General features: G+C 44.5%; 2 protein-coding genes across 5 annotated transcripts in view; one reads left to right on the top strand and one right to left on the bottom strand.

Moving 5' to 3' along the window:
• Positions 1-5,565, bottom strand: part of LOC107376830 (endothelial zinc finger protein induced by tumor necrosis factor alpha) — a 12,881-nt gene extending 7,316 nt beyond the window's left edge. The window contains exons 1-3 of one of the 4 annotated variants that reach the window (XM_054747311.2): positions 5,296-5,565; positions 5,037-5,199; positions 4,803-4,905 (exon numbers count right to left, since the gene is read on the bottom strand). In XM_054747311.2, coding sequence (XP_054603286.2) covers positions 4,803-4,812 — 10 coding nt within the window. In that variant the 5' untranslated portion in view covers positions 4,813-4,905; positions 5,037-5,199; positions 5,296-5,565. The other 3 variants (XM_070548235.1, XM_015946135.3, XM_070548234.1) reach the window with 3 other exon arrangements.
• A 6,091-nt stretch (positions 5,566-11,656) lies between these two features.
• Positions 11,657-17,655, top strand: fga (fibrinogen alpha chain). Its single transcript, XM_015946117.3, has 8 exons — positions 11,657-11,813; positions 12,971-13,078; positions 13,285-13,468; positions 13,591-13,736; positions 14,149-14,247; positions 14,319-14,471; positions 15,594-16,224; positions 16,779-17,655. The coding sequence occupies exons 1-8, from the start codon at positions 11,763-11,765 to the stop codon at positions 17,456-17,458; spliced, it is 2,052 nt and encodes a 683-aa protein (XP_015801603.3). The 5' UTR covers positions 11,657-11,762; the 3' UTR covers positions 17,459-17,655.
• Positions 17,656-20,207: the final 2,552 nt, after the last annotated feature.

Below are 20,207 nucleotides of genomic sequence, written 5' to 3'. Positions count from 1 at the left end.
GTTGCCCAGGGTACAACAAAGTGTTAATCTGGCCCTGGTTCCGCCGTCACATTCCCGCAGAAACTGGTTGATCACACCCGGGCCAGACTACTAGCATGTGGTTTTACAACCACAATGTCCTCAGAAGCAAAAACGCTTTTAAAAGGGAGGGAGGAGTCCTAACTGTTGCTGCAGGCGTGTTGTGTGAGAGTGCAGTTATATACTGGTTAATATATTTTTGGGTTCAGTTGCTTTCATGTGGCCTAATGTGAGTCTATTTGGGATCATTGGAATGATCAGCAGCATTTCTTGATGTGACTTTATGGCAGTTGCCCAGGGCATCATCGCAAGGAGGATGGCATTCATTTACTTTTGTTTTATTTGGTATTTTTTCAGTCAGTTTTGGAAATAGTGATCAATTTTGATTAATTCACAGCCTATGTTTAATTACATTTAAAATAAATATTAACAGATGAGATCAAACAAAACAGATGAGAATTGCCCTTAAGCTGTTTAACTTGGACCAAGCATTTTAGGTCACAGATAGATGTAGCTTAGGGTCTCTGTCTATACACCTTATAAGACAATTTAGGTGATGGCATGTTGTTTTTCTGCTATTGAACTGTTTTATAATAATGTTGTGTTAAATAAAGTGAAGGAAGGAGAGAAATAACGTTTCCCTAGCAGTTTTAAAAAATTTCCCCATGTGATCCGATTAATCGATTAATCGTGTCGAGACCCCATCCGATTAATCGATTATCCAAATAATCGTTTGTTGCAGCCCTACTGTCTATCTATCTATCTATCTATCTATCTATCTATCTATCTATCTATCTATCTATCTATCTATCTATCTATCTATCTATCTATCTATCTATCTGTCTGTCTACAGTAAAGAGTTACAGGAATTTTTAATTATAATGAATGTAAATGTATTAAAATGCCATCTAGGGGTGGGTAATATAATGTCATTCATAATATTTCCAGTTATTATTTCCTGTCAAGAAAAATAACCTATCATGTTAAGCTAACTTCATGATGTAATTGCATCCACTAAACAGGATTATGTTCATGTGGGTCATCAGCATGAAGTTATTGAAGTTATCAAAGCAAACATGGCTGGAATCAGTTTTACTGTAATCTGTGTCTCTAAGTGTGTGTGCTGCTGTAATGAGTGGATGTCCCCACTGTGGGACTAACAAAATGTACTCTATTCTATTCTATTAATTCATATCAGCCAGTAGGAAAAAAAAAACGTTTGAGGAATTTTGGCCTTTCCAGGCTTCCGTACCAGTAACCTGGTTTTGGAGGAGGGGTTTGTCTCACAAACAGGAAAAACACACTGGTGAAGTGGTGAATTAAAACAGCTGCCAGTTAAATTATTACTTAATTGTTGTTTGTGTGCATGCTGTTCAGTAGCTAATGCTATAATTAATATCATGTTTGTTTGTTTTTTTCGTAAGCCCTACACATTGCGTGATGTGCGTTTGGGGAGCGCAGGTGCTGGTTAGCGTGAGAGATTGGAGGTGGGGCGCGAGAGCGTGTGAAGAGGGTCAAATGCGAGTCTCACGCTCCGTGCGTGAGAGTTGGCAGCCCTGCTACATTGTGAATGATGTGTTTGTGGCGGCACTTCGGTTCCTTCTCTTAATTTAAAAACTACCACTGGAAGTCAGTCTTGCAACACAGACTTGAAAAAATGTGCGTGTTTCGAACCCCGAGTTCCCCGGCACTCAGCTTCTACTCCGCACCGTTTCCAGGACCATGGAGAGCGCCTGGCTCCCTGGCTTCACTCACGCAGCTGACTCCTATCAGAAATCACCCAGCTGGAGCAGATAAAGATCAGCGCTGCTCAGCGAGAAAAGAGGGGAACGCATAGAGAGAGGATGCAGTGAGAGACGGATTGAGACAGTGAGGAGAGAGCGAGAGAGAGAGCGAAAGACAGAGAGAGACTGGAGAGAAGGATTGGAGAGAAGGACTGCTGAGAGAAAGACTGTGTTTGAGAACGTTTTGGTAACGTGACGGTTGCCCCTGGTTGGTTTGGTTTCCACCCTCATGAGAAAACCCTTTCGATTGAGCTTGGTTTTCTCCTGCTCTTAACAGAGCTGTCGGTAGTGTGGGTGAGTTGGTTCACCAGTGGACCGTTTGGTAAGGCCTCCGGGCAAGCTTCTGTTCCTGGTTCGTTTTCAGAACCAGTGAGTTTCCGTTCTCGTTTTATGCTCTTTAAGTTACTTTAAGCCCTCAGCATTTGTCTCCTGCAGCTTAAGTTAAACTCCCCTTTTAATTAAACAGGTTTTTCTCCCGTTGGAACGCTTTTAGTTAATAAAAGGACTTTCTTTGATTGTGACTTGGTGTCAGATCGTTTCCTTTTATTTCTCACGTTTCTGTGTTAGACGTCCCTGGCTCCTAGACCAGGTTGGGGTCATAACAGTGCGCCAGACCACAGCATATTTATTGCATGATCTCATTTTTCTGCTGCTTAAGTGCTGCAACAAGGTTTTATTAATAAGAACGTATTATACCTTTTGTTTTACTACAGCATCAGAAAGCTTCCTGTGCACAGATTATTAAGGATGCTTGTTTCAGATGTGAGATTAGACGATAGGATAAAAAAAATAATTTGTCACGGACTCCATGGAAACTTTCAGAGAATCCACAAATAGTGGCTTTCAGATGGTTTTGTTACCGACAGATGTTTGTGAGTGTAGAAAAGAAGCAGATGAGACGACATGTCTGATCATTTTGTTTTTCGTCGGTCAATGTTAGAACATGTCAGTAATGTCTGAGGTGTTTTTATAAAAACTGTATAATTAACACTCCTGGACAGGGTAGGAATCACACAGAGGCTTCTGCGGGAACCCAGCGATGGTGGGGTGTTCCGTTTAGCCTTGGCCCCCAAAATGTCTTGAAACGGCCCTGGGTGTGTGACTGAGTTTTGAAGGTGATCTGAATTATATCAAATGTATAAATATTACATGTGTATAACATATTGTTTTATAAAACGTGTAGTGGAGATAAATCTACGTTTTACTTTTTAACACCTTGTTTTGTTTTCTTGTTTTTATTTAACTATTTCCTGTCCTGTCTGTCTCTCATCTTCCTGCATCTCCTCTAAACTCTCCAGAAAAACTGCTGCCTGGATTCTTACTTTTTCACCTCATCAGTTACTTTTGAGCAGATCAAAGGGATCTCCTGACCGCAAAGCGGAGAGCGCGTTTCGATGCTGCGTCAGTGAGGTGAAATCACCGCAGCACACGATGAGCGGAGCGCGTCAGGAACGATTAAAAGACAGAACACCAGAGGATATAAACCGATATGAACGATCATGTGTTAATAATAAGGTTTTGTTGCGCCACCTTGAGAACGTATTGTGCGCCGGACGCAGCGGGTGCACCAACGATAAGCGCTCTGCGTCCTCTCCGCTCCGCAGAACCCCGCTAGGCTGAGAGTCCATAAACAGGCACAAACTGGATCTTTCCCTGAAAGATATCTAGCCCCCGTAACTCGATCCCTGCTCCCGGATGAAAAACCGGACATTTGGATCAATGTTGGACCCCCCCCCCCCCCCCCGGCAGAGAGTGAAAAGTGGACATGTCCAGGGGAAAGAGGACGTATGGTCACCCTACTCTGTATCCTAGTTTGCACGTGCATTAGAAAGCCGGCCTTTCAAATAAAGTTTGTTCCACTCCGGTACAGTAGGTGGCGACACACGCCTTTTCATGTCGGCATTCTTCCAGTTAGCTTATAGCAACACCAGCAGTAAACAGAGGCTGGTGGGGGTGAAGCGGATAGACAGGATATGCACAATGGCTGAAAGAATGTACAACAACAGCGCTGCAGCACAGCTTATTTGGTTCGTACTGTCCTGTTTTATGGTTTTACGCGTGTATCTTTGTGACGATGGTCTCGTCAGAAACCGCTTCCGCGTGTCATCAATTCAGGATCATGAGCGTCCTACTGGTTTAGCACTGCTGACCTGTTTACATGTAGGATGTAATCAGATTGCTACCGCATTATCAGGGTGCTTCAGCTTGATTAGAACCGGTCCGTCTTCAGCCAGACTAACGCGTTTACATGCAATTAAAAAAACAACAACGCCAGTCTTTTTAGGGCAATACTTCAGTTTTCTGATGCGCATGAAAACGTACTGAGTCACCAAAGTTAATCAGTTTTTTTTAAGTTACTCCAATTGCCCAGAGTGCAAAATCAAATCTACATTTCCACTCAAACCTAATCTGCTTGTCCTTCCATGCAAATTAAATTATTGCAGCTACAAAATTCGAGTCAGACACTGAAATATATATTTTTAAAACGTGATGGAACTGAGTTAACCCTCCCACTATCTGGATGACCCCGCGAGGAAAGTTGACCATTGAGCAGGGTTGATGGTTTATCCCTTGAGGTCCACGTGGCAGTGGTGAGGTGGTGCTCACTCCTCACCCCTGCCACATGGACCCAAGGGGTGAAGCATCAACCCTGCTCAATGGTCAACTTTCCTCGCGGGGTCACACCCATAAAGACAGTGGGAGGGTTAATATATAACTCTTGGTCTACTGTAGGGATTTACGATTTCCAAAATGTCTTCAACTGGCTACTGACGGTTAACAACATTACACATGAACATTAATGTAAGATCATAAGCCAGGCTACAGCTGTGCTTTACCATAAAGTCGTCCTAAGTCTAAAATAGTGCCTGTGATGCTTCTTATGTTACTAATTATTTTAATGTGCAGTCAGTATGATTATGTAGTCACCACACACACACACACACACACACACACACACACACACACACACACACACACACACACACACACACTCAGTACCTGTGTCCATGCTGTCCAGGTCCAGGTGGTGAAGAACACACGATGAATCAGTCCCAGATCCTGAAGTGGTAGCAGGTTTTCTTTTGCCGTGTTTAGCTAACAGCTGCAATAGAAACAAAGCAGGAGAGCTGATTAAGATGCTGCTTCAGAACAACGCAGGAGATTAAAGATCCAACGCTTTAGTTCTGATCAGCTGAGGACAGATCCAGTCTGGAAAAGAGGACCTTTGCTCACCAGAGTTCACGGAGTAGAGCTAACCGCTTTTTCCTCCAGAGTCACATTCAGATTCGGGGCTTTTCCGTCGGAGAGTGTGAGCAGGATGGATCAGAGAGCGAGCAGCGATCCTGCATCATGACCAACTCAGATGAGCGAGTCTGATAGAGGGAACCTCTTCAATCTGATGAAAGCAGCAAAACGAGCGCGTTTCTCAGAGAGGCCAAAGGAACAGCAGCAGATCCAGAGGGCAGGAAGTCTAGAGAAAAGCTTTTCTCACCCACAACCTGATTCTGGAGCTCCGATTGTCACGAAGACCGCAGAATATCTTCTCTGGTTCTGGAAAGAACTCCACCAAGTTGTTGAGGAGGAGAAGAAAGTTTCCACAGCCTGGTGAGAAGATTTCTGCAGCAGCAGCAGTTAGTCGCTTTAGCTGATCAACTCTCCCAGAGACTGAAGTGAAGACATTTTTACTGCAGAGCCTCAAATATTCTCCTCACACACCAGAACAACAAGCTAGCTCTGCTAGCAGCTTCCGGTTTCTGCTTCTTCCGGTGGTCGGTGACCAGCGTGGGCTCGACTACCGCCACCTGCTGGAATCGAGTTTCACATCCGCTATACTGTTTTTTTATTATTTTTTTTAAACTGTTTTTTCCAAAATCCTGATAAAAATGTTAAAAAAAAGTTTCATGATGTTCCATTCTCTAAATCTGAACAAATAATGTCATCCCAACACTCGTGTAATCAATACATTTGCAGTGGTCACCAGTAGGAATTGGTGCGGGGGGGGGGGGGGGGGGGGGGGATCTCTGCAAGTGACACAAGCCTGGAGGAGCCTCTGCTGTGCAGTGGAGTTGCTTGTGCTAATAGTTAGCTTCTGCTTGCCGAGACATCAGCCACGTTCAACATGAGCCAGTTCTGTGCAGATTAGATCAGCGGTGATCGGCGAGCAATGCATGCCAGTTAGATTTGTGGGCGACTTAACGCCAACTTGCTTTGACGTCGTGCCTACATAGCCAATGATAACCTCATGAGATCAAGGCGGCCGCAGATTTGAGCAAGGCGCTGCAGTTGCTCTCCACCGGCTGCAAAACCTAGGGCAGGGGTCGGCAACCTGTTCCCATCAAAGAGCCATTATTACCCGTTTCCCACAGTAAAGAAAACACTGGGAGCCACAGCAGCCGCGGCGTTGTGGGCGGGACCTACCCTCAGACAGCAGAGAGCTGATTTGACCAATCACAACAGGTGACAGCAGCCAGTACCGGTCGCTCGTGTACGTCAAAGTTATCTTTCATAAGACGATAATCAATAAAACGATTTATAAAAAGTGGATCCAGAAGTTGTAGCCCATCTCTGCCTACAATATTTTGATATTTTTCACCCTGTTGGTGGTTTTACTGAGCAGGTGCCACTTTGGTCACACGTTTCTTTTTAAAACATGTTAAGACTGTTCAGAATACAAATCCAGGCTCTGTCACGTTTGATTGTTGTCATTAAACTTTGCAGGTGGGGAAGGTAAGAAAAGGATCCGATCAATTTGTTTTTCCCTCATTTACAGTGACGGAGATAACGACACAGTGCATCTGGCTCTGGTGGTAATCAAGTTTAATTATATCTCTTTGCAACAATTTTCACAAGAAAACAAAACAGTTAAAAGCAGGGCTTGTGTTGACAGGACAGTTCCTGCATTTGACCGTTTATTTTGACGGAGAAAGAATAGAAAGAATTACCCCGACGCATGCAGACGAACTGACATTTTATTCGTTATGCACATCGCAGATGTAGCTAAATGACTTAAGAAAAGATTCCCATCTGAACATCTGAGCTGGACACTGCTCAGCGCAGCTCACTGTCAGCACGGACGTAAGGTGCACAGCGAGCTGAAGATGTGGAGATTGGCTTGAAGCGCGTCGCAGAACCAGAGCGCATGCAGGAAGATTCCTCCGACTGAAGCGAGAGTTTTCCAAACCCGGTCTCTCAGAGAGACTTGTCACTTAGAAAATGTTCCCTGATTATGAAACTTTGGCTGAATAGCGCTTGTTCCTGTCTCCAATGTGGCGACGCATTCAGGAGCCTATCTGAGGAGAAGCCCAGAATCTCACATCCTCATCAGCTCAGGAAGCGCCTATGATTACGCACAAGCGTGACGCGTCAACCTCGGACCTGTTCAGGTTTATGCAGACAATCTTTGCATTTAGAATTGGCATGCACATATAAAATTTATGCACTAAAATATAAAGCATTTTATTTAAAAATCCATTCATTATTTTGCAAGCACAGAGAGCCGCATCAGATGGATGGAAGAGCCGCATGCAGCTCCAGAGCCGCGGGTTGCCGACCCCAACCTAGGGCATGAAGGGAAACGCCTGGCTCTCACCTGATCTAAGATCTGATTGGTTCCCAGTTTGATCCAAACATCCGGTGGTAGAACGTGAAATGTTAGTTGGTCACATGTATTCTGTAAATCATGTAATGATGATGATGACAACTATATAGGCCATGAAGAGAAATGTGATTTGTTTTCTTTTGTCACGTTTCCTATGAGCACACTAAAACTACAGCTGCTAACCTTTACTTATTATAACAGTCATATCTTCATATACAATAAATGATATCCACAAGCATGTGAGGATGTGTTTCAGTTGCTAACAGGCACCAGAATTAAAATTAAACCAGTCTGAACGCTAACGCAATAACTTCACCCATCATCACCCCCCGTGAGCAGCATGTAGGGAAATCTGTCTGACTTAAACGCTGGCTTTCAGCCACTCCCCCTGCTACGTTTGTCTGCTCTCGTCTTTTTTCCAGGCAAGACGCTGCTCATCCGGAACAAGGCCATTATTTACTTATTCTGGACGCTAAACAACAGGCTTCCCCGTCACAAGCCAATATGGGTATGTCCAAGCGCCGGTGTGACATACATCTGGCAGGATTTTCAAATCCTTCAGTTTCACCGTCTATATTCTATCAGAAGCTAATGCAGGAGATAGGTGTAGGAGACTATTTTCATGTTCAGCCTGCATGAAAAACTCAGGTGACTGATAATAATAATCAGAAATAATTATTGAAAAACTTTTTCTTTCAGTGTTCTACACCTTTAAAGAGAAACTGTGCACTATTGGCTTGCTTTTGGCACCACCTAGTGTCCGTTTAAAATCACTGATGTAACGTGATGGAGGTGTTATTCCAATCCAATCCAATCCAATTTTATTTATAAAGCGCATTCACAAGGCATTACAACCAAACAAGGCGCTGTACACTAAAAATGTTAGTTAATCAAACCGGCGGTATACAAACATGTTGAACACAGATAAAAGATAAAAAGGAAATACAACAAAATTCCCAAAAGCTAACAGCTAAAAATCAATAAGACACAGGGAGAATAAAAATTAGAAAAACATTTTAAAAAGAACCTCAATAGTATGGAAGTTTATATTGAAAAGTCCATTTTTAAACAATGCAGATGTAAGTGATGGTCATAATTATGTTATATAAGCTAGGTTGAAGTAGTGAGTTTTCAAGCGTGATTTAAAAATGCTAGCTGTTGGTGCTAGCCTCACTAGCAGTGGTAATGCGTTCCACAGCTTTGGTGCACAGACAGAGAAAGCCCTTTCTCCACGGCTTTTTAAACGTGCATTTGGAACAGCTAGGAGGAGCTTATCTTCAGACCTATTCCACCAAAGGTTATTTACCCTCTCTCCACAGATGCCTCTGACACAGAACTAATCTGCATGAGACTGCCTCAAGGTCATGCATTTGCTTTTCAACTGCTTTCTTTCCAGCCCAAGAGAAGAATGAAGAAAAGAACTCTCTCTTTTTAATAAATCAAAGAACTCTATTTTTAATAAAGCTAATCAAACAAAGTGTTAGTCAATAATAAGATGTGAACCAATCTGTGAAATCAAAAATATTAATTACTTTATTATAATCCTATAGAATATAATAAGTAATATGACTTAAAATTTTTCCACTAGGGACTGATGTCATGTAGCGTCAAACCATGACACATTGCCTTTACTGATCCAATCAGAATCTGCCAGATCTGACGGAGGTATGGTTTTGGTGGTGCTTGGTGAATCTGCCATCTTTTCATTCGACCATAAACCAAAACATCCGAAGTATTGAACTATGCCCACGCCATCTTTAACGCCAGTTCAAAGCGTTCAAAAGAAGTTGTGGGAGTGGCCAATCCGTGATTCTCCTCTTCAGCAGAAAGAACCAACGACAAGCTGGAAAATCTGTTGCCGTTTCACCTGCTGCAACGGTTCCTTTCAGAATAAAAGCTGAACCATCATGACCCCGTTTTGGGTCTTGTTAGATGCCGATAAACTGTCGTGACCTGGAAGTATCTCAAGACTGGTGATCGGCTGCCACGGCTGTTCTACAAGCTTCGGCTCCAAAGGTCCAAGCTGGACCTCTACACCTCCTGATCTAGACGGGGACTTCCGCCAAGGGTACGTAGACCGACAGAATGGCGTCGAATGTGTTTATGAATCTCCTAACCAAAGCTTAGCGCGAAGACATCACCTTCACTCCCATCAGAACTAATCGTTTCTTCGGATTTGCTGGTTCTGAACAACATTCCACACGACACCATTCTCTGTCTCACTTCACCTTAGTTACACCGTACATTTAGTGTTTAAAGTTAGTCTAGTTTTAATTTGTTTAGTAATAAATCTTTAAACTTTTAAAACTTGACTCTCTCTTCTGTTGTCTCTGAGTGAATACGAAGTTGTTACATAATCCCTGCAATAAAAAGTTCCAATCTTCTGGTTAAACAGTACCCACAGATCCATAAGGTTGATTTCATATTTACTATGGAATCTAATGTCTTATGGCTCATTAAATAAAATGTAAATTAAACCTTTACATTGATGTAAAAACTTGTTTGACATCGTGCCCCAGCATTCAGAGCCTATTAGCTGCTGGACTCCACTGGTGGGTATGTGGGAGACGGACACTGATCTGGAGAGAAAATGCTGCCGACAACCACTACAGGCATGCATCAGTACGATGGCGTACATGGACTACTACATCTTAGTGAAAGGTGTGTTGCAGTTGGCTCAGGCTGCCTGAATGACACTTTTGCTCTGGAGGATTGCCCTGCACCATGGCTGGAACAGCACCAGTTCAGACACGCTGCTTGTAGGCAGTTTGTTTTGTGGCAGCATGTGACAGGGGTTGCACGAAAATAAGCAATCAATGATGAACAGTCTGCTTCTAGACCTGCAGAAATGGGACACACAACAATACAACAGGAGTAAGCTATCACTGTGTCAACTTGATGAAGAAATGTAAAAATCAACATTGTTTAACTGAACAATCACACGATAATAAATCACAGTGCATTTAGTGCCAACCACAGCCTTAAGACGTGTGTTGAACGTGCCCAAGTCCATACTTATGAGAGCACCATGTGAGCACCTGTGTGCGTACACGCGTTTGTATATGTAAGGTTTTTCTATAGGAGCGTCCAATAGAGAGTATGAGGGGCCACAGATCTTCCCCCCAAAGATACGTAGGAGATGGAGGGAGCTCCAAGTCCCAGAGATCCGGGAGCTGCCCCAGAGCACAGGAACCCCAAGGAGACCGCAACAAGAAAAGCCCCTGCCCCCCTCGAGAGGCGCAGAGGAAAGCCTCGGGTGGCCACAACCAGCAGCCGGTGGAGTTCTGGAAGATATCGGCGGCAAGCCCACAGGCCCGCCCGCAGCCTCCCACCCCGCAACCGGCCAAGCCCGGGGCCCAGGGGCGACCACCCTCACCGGGGACCCAGCAGAGCCCAGGGACCCAGACCCCACCAGGCAGCCACCGGGATTGATCAGGCAAACGCCAAAAATCTTAAACCCCCTGACCTGGGAGCCACGAACACTCAGGCAGACCAAGGCACCACACCCCACACCAGGTGTGGCAGGCAGAGGGGAGGCGAAGATCTATATCATCAAAAGAAGTCCCAGGAGAGGGGAGGAGTCAAAGGCGCCACCTGACATATGCAGTCATACACAAACACAGTCACACACTCCCTCCCTTATGCTCACACATGCACATACAACCAAAGACTTACAAAAATGCACGCCGGACACCCACTCATGCTCCCCATACACACCCTATTCACTCTGGTCCCGGTACTGCTGCACATGGGGTACAACCATTACCGGTTCCCAGAGTTTGACCCTTTCTGCTGGGGTGCTGATGAGCAGGTTCCCCCGCCCAACGCTGAGCACAGCAACCCACCACCCCAGACCCCAACCAGACGGCCAGATCTCCCTCCTCCAGCCCCAGGAAGCCAAGCTGGTTCTGGTTTCTGTGTTAAACTGTTCTAATTTCATCATAGTCCCAGAAAACACACACACGCACACACACACACACACACACACACACACACACACACACACACACACACACACACACACACACACACACACACACACACACACACACACACACACACACACACACACACATTTATAAAAGAGATCTGATCCCTGATGGGTCAGCAGGTCAGATGTTCCTGCAGCTTTACTCACCTGTGTGGGAACAGCTGACTCAGCGGTGTGTTTTGGGTTGTTTTTGTGTATTTTGTGTGTTAGTTTTGTGAGTTCAGACACACTAAGTACAACAAACAGACGGTCGGTGTGAGCAGGAGGTCGTTGCTCAACTCTGACCGGACCTGACGGAGGTTCTGAGGTCGGACGCTTGATAAGACCCGGCAGCGGGGCAGCAGGAACATTCAGAGGAAGAACCAGAGAGATGAAGATGATGAGGTTACTGGTCTGTCTGGTGTGTGTTGCTGTGACTCAGGTGAGCTCCACTTTATCCTCTAGAAAATTCATGAAATGATCTCACCTGTAAGTTTGACTGGTTTAACTGGTCAAATTCATCCTGTTTGACCAAATCTAGAACCAGATACTCTTAATGTTTATTTGTCTGTACGAGTTATTGAATGAAAATGCAGCTTTTATAAAAATAATAATAATAATAACAATAACAATAATAATAATAATAATAATAATAAATAATTAATAATAATAAAGGCTGGGCAGAAACTGGAGGATGCCATTAGTGTGAATGTAGAATAAAAGGAAATTACATTTTTCCTGATAATTTCGTAAAAAATGTTAAAATCTTTCATTTAAAGGCAGAAATTACAAGAATATAATTATATTTTTCTGGCTGACTTTAAAATTGATAGAAAAAAACGGAATTATTTACTTGAATCTGAAGGAAAAAAATGACTGAGCTGAGTAAATAAATAAGACATATGTTCTGGTTTTATTGAGAAGAAATTACAGGAAAATTTCAAAAATTCCCAAACGTTCTTCCTCTGACAACAGAACCAAATGTATTCTGAGAAGGTCGTCTTTTACTTCCCAAATATCTGGGACATTTCAGAACATTATAATGAATACATTAAAATAGTTGCTGGTGAATATTAAGTGAAGATCTGAGAGGTTTTCCTCGTTATCTCATAATATTTATCAGGTTTTGTGTTTAAACGTTTGTTTTATACTGAGAAAGTTAGAATTTAAGATGAACCAGTAGAAACCCACAAAGCCACCTGGACCTACCCAGACCGCTGGAAGAACATCGGTTTAGAGCTGCAGCTGATGCAGGAGCGTTTAAAATCATTTATATTTGCCGAGAAACGTAAAACAAGGCCTCAGACTTCTGAGATTAGAGTTAGGATTGTGACTGTTTCTCTGAATCTTCTCTAAATATCAGTTATAAGAGAGAACCATGATGTCGTCTTTGGACACAAAAACCGAAAAGCTGCATTTTTTTTATTTTATCTACATTTAAAGTAACCAGGAGCCGTGGTGGAAGGCCCACCGAGCTACTAGTAGCTCCAGAGCCGCAGATTTCAGACCCCTGAACGAGACGTGGTTCATCGGGTGAACAGGTGCGTGCTAGGGTCTTCCACTCTGGTGCTACATTAGTGTCCATTTCATCTACTACAGGTTGCGTCTCAGGTTGACCCGAGAGGAGCCCGTCCTGTGGAGCCTGCTACCCGATCAGACAAATGTTCCACCCAGAAGGAGTGGCCCTTCTGCACCGATGATGACTGGGTAATTCTGCTCTTCATCACCTCATAATCCACCCGTCAGAGCTGCTGATGCTCAGGAGAGCAGGAAGGATCACTCCAACGTTGAAACTCTTAATTCCAACTTCTCACATGACAGATTAAATGTCTTTAGTGGCACGAAGAGCCTTCCACAGATTTTAATCCCTCCTTGGTGTCTGACGCTCAAACTGTTGCTTTGTGCTCCACCAGCTCTCCAAATGCCCGTCAGGCTGCAGGATTCAGGGCTTGATGGATAAAGCGGACCATGAGCTGCTGAAGAAGATCGAGAAGATCCGCAGCCTCCTGAACCAGAACAAGGCCAAGCATCGCTCCACCGACCAGGTGTCCAAACAGACCTACGACTACCTACGGGACAGACTCACCACCGATTCTGGTCCGTTTGAGGAGAAACCTTTCATATCTGACACACTTTAAGAAGGAAAGCGAGGAGAAACAGACTCGGAGAAGGTAGGAGGGTGTTTGGTTGGAGCTGATCATGAACATGTTTGACTACAGGAAACAACAACAACTACTACGACCTGGCCCAAAGCCTCCGACAGAGGATCACCGACATGAAGATCAGGATCGACAATCAGATGAACACTCTGGCTGCCCTGAAGAATCGGGTCAAAAACCAGGTCACCGAGATGCAGAGGCTGGAGGTACGGAGAGTCTGCAGGGACAAAAACAAAGTCTTAGTCCTGAAAACGACACGAATCAGCTGTTTTTATCTGAACATAGAAAATATAAAGATTAACAAACAGAACATCAAACTATTAGCTAAATTAGGTAATTTCCTGTTACTAAAACAACAAAAACACCTATTAGACCCAAAAGATCCTCCTGCTGTTTAGAAGCAAACATCAGAGGAGTCTAACCGGAGTTTAAATTCATTCTGTAACAAATAACGTCCAATTTTCCATGAAGTTCCCACAAAGCTTTAAATGTTGTTCTGCTGCCACCAAAAACTCTAGTCTAGTTATAGATAGATTAACATCAGAGCTACCTGACTGGTGCAGGGTTATCTGAGTATTTGCTGCCCAGATTCATCTCTCCAACCTTGTCTTCTGTCAGGTTGACATCGACATTAAGCTCCGTTCCTGCAAAGGTTCCTGTGGTGGGTACAGCGAGTACCAGGTGGACAAGGAGAGCTACGTCAACCTGGATAAACAGGTAAATCAGGATAAATCGGACCTTTGTGAGGAGGAATTTCAGCCGGACTCATTCTTGGCACCCTCCCTCAGATGAGGCAGCTGGAGGCCCAGTCGGCCCAGAGCGTCGAGTCGGTCGGGACGCTGTATGTGATGAAGACCAGCTCTCTGCAGACTGCAGCTGCAGAAACCAGATTCAAATCCAAGGATGTAGGAGGTCAGAAGAAAGACGACGTCTTCTCTGAGGTGAGAAGAACTCGAGTCCAGAAGGTCTTGGGGTGAAGAAAAACACCTGAGAAGATCGGCAGCAGCCTGACAGCAAAATACAGAGATCTGCATCCTCTTTGACGTTGTGATAACACGCCTGAATGCTCCAGACCAGCAAATGCACAAGATACACATTTAATCAGTTAATCAAAAACACAAGTCCTGCAAATTAGGTCAGTGATGGTTTTGTTGCTACTAATGCTAACATCTATGGTAGCTGTTAGTTTGCTAGCTAGCATTCTCCTTCTAAAGCTAGCACCTCACAAGGCAGCGACTGTTGGCTGACAATGAGAACGTATGCAAAAGTCCTGCAAATTAGGTCAGTGATGGTTTTGTTGCTACTAATGCTAACATCTATGCTAGCTGTTAGTTTGCTAGCTAGCAGCCTTCTGCTAGAGCTAGCACTTCACAAGGCAGCGACTTTTGGCTGACTATAAGAACGTATGCAAAAGTCCTGCAAATTAGGTCAGTGATGGTTTTGTTGCTACTAATGCTAACAGCTAGCATAGATGTTAGTTTGCTAGCTAGCAGCCTCCTGCTAAAGCTAGCACCTCACAGGGCAGCAACTGTTGGCTGACAATGAGAACGTATGCAAAAGTCCTGCAAATTAGGTCAGTGATGGTTTTGTTGCTACTAATGCTAACAGCTAGCATAGATGTTAGTTTGCTAGCTAGCAGCCTTCTGCTAGAGCTAGCACCTCACAAGGCAGCGACTGTTGGCTGACTATGAGAACGTATGCAAAAGTCTGGCATAAATATGCTTGGATGACAGTTTTACTACGAGCTAAAATAAATCTGACGGGTCACACGGAGCAAGTGAGGTAATCACAAACACATTACAGCAGTTTCTTCTGCGGTTTGGTGGCCCGCCACTCTTCCACTGTTTGGTTCGCTGCAACGAATCTGGTGAGTTCCAGATGGCGGTAACGACTTTGCGAGTAGTTTGGGAGGAATTATGCGATGAACATCTTTTGAAAACTTTCGTAACGAACTTACTCAGAGATGTGAGAATCTTTGAGAAATCTGAGACGGAAAACTCCAAGCAGCTGTTTGGACAACTGCATTTTGTGCTAAGTTTAAGTTTTTTGGTTTTTTTTTCCAGGTGAAAACTCTCCAGTTTGTCTTGGAGCAGGAAGGCTCCAGCTCCTCCCCAGCAACCGTCTCCAAGGAGCCAGGTACCTCCCAGTTGCAGGGCACACCTGCTCCTTTGTTGCCTTCCTCTTCCTCTTCCTCTTCCTCGTCCAAATACATCACTCAGCTTGGAGGACCTGGGGACTTTCCTGGTGGGTTTGGAACCTTTGATAACTCGGGCCAGGACAGAGTTTACTACGGGTCAACCAAAACCAGCAGCTGCACAAAGTCCATCAAGAGGACGGTGGTTCTCACCAAGGACGGGCCAGTAGAAAAGACGGAGGAAGTGATGCAGGGAGGGCCTGAGTGTCGGGGGATGACAGAGCTCACAAAGGGAGGGATGAGCTCCCTCTTCCCAACACTCACCCACACATCCTCCTCCTCTTCCTCCTCACTCACCCACACATCCTCCTCCTCTTCCGGAGGTGCAAAGGGAAGCCTCTTGGGAGATTCTAAACTTGGGTTTATGGATCCATTTAGGGATGATGGATTCGACCTCGGAGCGTTCATGCCAGACAATGCAGAGGATGACGTTCCCGATTTCCACGCACGCAGTGTGAAGAGTGCGCCCGTTCAACGGCAAGATGATTTTGTGGGAAAAGGTACAAAAACATCAACTCTGGAGTAAAAACTTCAAAGCGGAACAAGAGAGCAGCCAGCTAGACAACAGGTTTCAGTAGAAACTAGCTTGCTAGCTAGCCTTAAATACTAAAACCAGAGGTGAACACAGTTTTCTTTATTTCTGGGTGTTAGTGTCGATAGAGTTCCATGTTCACTATTATTTATATGAGAGCAGTTGAGGGGATTCCTATGAAGCAGCAGATTCAGCTAATGTGAGACTGTTTTAGCTAACGAAACAGAGAAATGTAGAAGTTGTGGCTTTGCTGCCAGGGCTGCAGCCGCAGTTGAAGAAATAAAGAGTCAAAAGTTGGGTTCAGGCTCTTTTTGTAGCTGAATTTCTTACCAAGTTATCAAAGTTTTCGTAATGAGGTGTGAGTGGTTTCCCACCAGATCCAGCCTCAGTTACACGGCCACGGCCCTGTCTGCCACACGTCCTGCCGATAAGCCAAGAGTCTGTTTTTAACTCTGCAGTAACTTGTAACCAGCTGATCCAAAGCCGGTCCGGTCTAACTGGCGGTCTACGGTCTGTTCGCAGATTGTGTCGACGCCTACCAGAAGCACCTGAAAGGGGAAACAAATGGATTGTTTAAAATCAAACCCGGCGGCACCGACTCCACCGTGGTGGAGGTTTACTGCCACCAGGAGGGGATAATGGGCGGGTGGTTATTAGTCCAGCAGAGAGCCAGCGGCTCCGTCAGCTTCAACCGCACCTGGGCTGAATACCGCGACGGCTTCGGCTCGGTCGATGCCGAAGGCAACGGGGAGTTCTGGCTGGGAAACCAGCTCCTCCACTTATTGACAAATCAGAGTGAGACCATGCTGAAGGTGGAGCTGGAGGACTGGGAAGGGGGTGCTGCCACAGCGGAGTACTCTGTTAGGGTGGGCTCTAAGGAAGAGGGGTACCCGTTGCACGTGTCCGGGTTCACCGGAGACGCCGGGGATGCCCTGCTGAAGTCCCACAGTGGCATGAAGTTCAGCACGTTTGACAAGGATGATGATAAGTGGGAGAGGAACTGTGCGGAGGTGTACGGGGGCGGGTGGTGGTACAACAGCTGCCAGTTGGCTAACTTAAACGGGGTGTATTACAGAGGCTCGTATGACCCAAAAGGCAGCGCACCTCATCAGGCTGAGAACGGCGTTGTGTGGACGACGTTCAAACCGGCAACTTACAGCCTGAAAGCTGTTCGGATGTTCGTTCGTCCCGCAGAGTTTTAGACAAACAATGAAAGAGTCAGAGAGTAATAAAACAAACGAGGATGAAGCCGATAAAGGAAGCCATGTTGAGTTGTTTGCATCAGTCTGACCAGATCTGTTAGCTTTCGCTGTCCAAAGTTCTCCCTGTGACCCGGTCGATGTTCTCTGGTTCTCTACTCTGTATCGACTCATGAAGTAAACATCCTGTCTTCACTTCAGCTGCTGAGAGTTGTGCTTCTTTAACACCCCCATCATTAAATACCACCAGTAAATATCTGGTTCCATCCAAGGGTCCTTTCATTGTATGAAACACATGACTAGATGTGTTTGTTTTAAATGTTAAAGTAAAAATGAAGGAAACCTATAAAATACAGTTTATAATGCGAGTCCTTTCTGGTTGTTTGGTTCCTCTAAAGAGGTAGGTCATTTTTTTATTTTGACTGGACACGTTTGAGATTTTGTTAGCCCAAATGTTCTTTTTAAATACTGGGAATGTCATCACACCATGGTAATGACTTAGTTTACCTGTTGCCTGACATTTATGAAGTCCCGTTTTCACTCTGAACACCGAGTGACGGTTTGCAGGATCCACCTCCAGGAACAGCAGGAGCATAGTGTCATGTTCTGCGGGTGGAGATGGCAGACCATGTGTGGTGGTGGGTTCCAGGAGGCAGAAGATCAGGCAGACGGATGAAAAAATAAAAAGATGTTTAATTGTAGACTGGGAGCAACAGGACGAACGAACATGCACAAACGACAATGAACCGACAAAGACAGCAACAAGGAGGGAGGTATAAAAACACCAGGGAAGCAGGAACACATGGGCAGAGTAATCAGGGACAGGTGAGAACAATAAGGCTAATCAGGGCAGGAGAGACACAGTCAGGGAGGCCGGGGCGGATCATGACACATAGACCACTAGTCTCTTCAGACAGCAGAAGGCCTGCTCCCCATATCCAGCATGTTTTAGTTGTTTTCCTGCTCAAACACACTGATGATCAGTTAGCTTCTGCAGAACTTGGTAAAGTGGTGAACATGTGATTTAACCAACGAATCCCATGTGTTGGAGCAAGGAAACTAAAACATGGACATGGGGTCTCAAAGACCAGAGCAGTGTTTCACATTGTTGTTTAAGAGAAATTATTTGAATAATTAATATTTTTAATCCAAAATACATTGCTCAGCATAAATAAGTACACCCCACTACATTTGTGACAAAACCTTTAGTTTCTTTTCAGAATCAACATTTTCTATGAGCTACCATTCTACACAATACTCCCACAAACGTGGGCCATTGATACAAAACAAGATTTGTTAATTTTCACACACACAAAAAGTGATTTTCCTAACAAACCCATTGAAGCCCATGTTCCAAAAATGAGTACACCCCAATTATGGTTTTAGGGGAAAAGCTAAGCGTAGGACTACAAAATGTAAATAAACAGGCCTTAAACCACAGCTGAGTCTAATGATTCCTTTAAGAGGTGTCCAGCAGACAGGCGACTATAAAAGCCCTTTCCAGTTCATGCTGTCAGTAACGGCTCCACATGGAAGAGAAATGTCACAAAATCTGAAAAAGGAAATTATTTCTTTCCTCACAGGGCGACAAGAAGATCAGCAAAGCTTCACATATCAGCAGAGGTGGAAAGTAACGAATTACATTTACTCGCGTTACTGTAATTGAGTAGCTTTTTGTATATTTATACTTTTTAAGTCGTTTTTAAAATCTGTACTTTTACTTGAGTACGTTTTTAAAAAAGAATTGTAATTTGCTACATTTTAAATCATATCCGTTACTGAGTAAAAATAAATTGTAGGCTTAATAAATTAAAAATATTACGTGTAGCAGCGTCGGAACAGAAAGAGACACCTGCATGAGCGCCTCATCGGGGAGGGGGGGTGGGGGTGGGGGGTGTACATTTTAGATAATGAGGACAAACGGCCATTTTTACCGCAGTTTTGCTCAAAAACATCAGTTCAGTCCCTGTGATCTACTCGCTGTTTACCTCCTCTCTCCCTCCTCTCCTGTGGGTTGGAACCCGCACCTTCACGCACCGGTGTGACGTCATCAGAAATCTGCTCGGTTTGGTAACCAGACTCGGTTCCGTGTTTGAAATGTGTTTCCCTACCGCTCCACACGGAAGCGGCAAAATAACGTTTAGTGCTCATAACATAGCATGAAGGTGTTACAACCCCGTCAAGTCCAGGAGGGTATGGGTTTGAATGATAACACAAAGTGAGTCAGTTAAGGTAATTTAAACTGTTTTTATTTTAAAGCTCTTCTGGCGGGTCTCCTGCATACGCACCCGGTGACAGAACAACCAAAAATCTCCCTGAAACTCAGGGAAGGGTCAAACAATCAATAAACAATAAACAGTCTTTTAATGAACAGAAATCAACAGGCAGGAGCTTAAGGTAACTAAAACAGCTAAACCAAAGCGGAGGAGGCAGCACGGCCTCAAAACACAGTGTGTCCTTTTAAAATCCACGAGAGAGAGAACTTTCCTTAAAACCAACCACGGTCAGAACTAGGGGCTGCATGACAAGTTTTTTTTAAGTCGACAGTCAAGTAATGAAAATCGAGTCGACTTTGACTAGTCGTTGATGACGTCATACACCTGAAGCGGCTGGGGGGGTGGGGGGTGTCGGTTGGTTCGCTGGAGTTTTTGACAATTAAAATTGCGCCCACATTTTCAAAGTTAAACATCTCTTTTAACAACGGTAGTTTCTGCATCTATACTGCTCCACTTCAGCTCTCTCCCCCCTCCCC

The sequence above is a fragment of the Nothobranchius furzeri genome, chromosome 2 (genome assembly GCF_043380555.1).
Source record: "Nothobranchius furzeri strain GRZ-AD chromosome 2, NfurGRZ-RIMD1, whole genome shotgun sequence".
In the NCBI taxonomy this organism is placed as follows: domain Eukaryota; kingdom Metazoa; phylum Chordata; class Actinopteri; order Cyprinodontiformes; family Nothobranchiidae; genus Nothobranchius; species Nothobranchius furzeri.
This window is presented reverse-complemented; position numbering and strand designations above follow the sequence as displayed.

Coding starts and splice junctions, on each gene's coding strand:
- fga (XM_015946117.3), top strand. CDS start 11,763: ATGAAGATGATGAGGTTACTGGTCTGTCTGGTGTGTGTTGCTGTGACT. Junction 13,469..13,590: donor CAGACTCACCACCGATTCTG/GTCCGTTTGAGG, acceptor GTTTGACTACAG/GAAACAACAACAACTACTAC. Junction 14,472..15,593: donor AAGACGACGTCTTCTCTGAG/GTGAGAAGAACT, acceptor TTTTTTTTCCAG/GTGAAAACTCTCCAGTTTGT.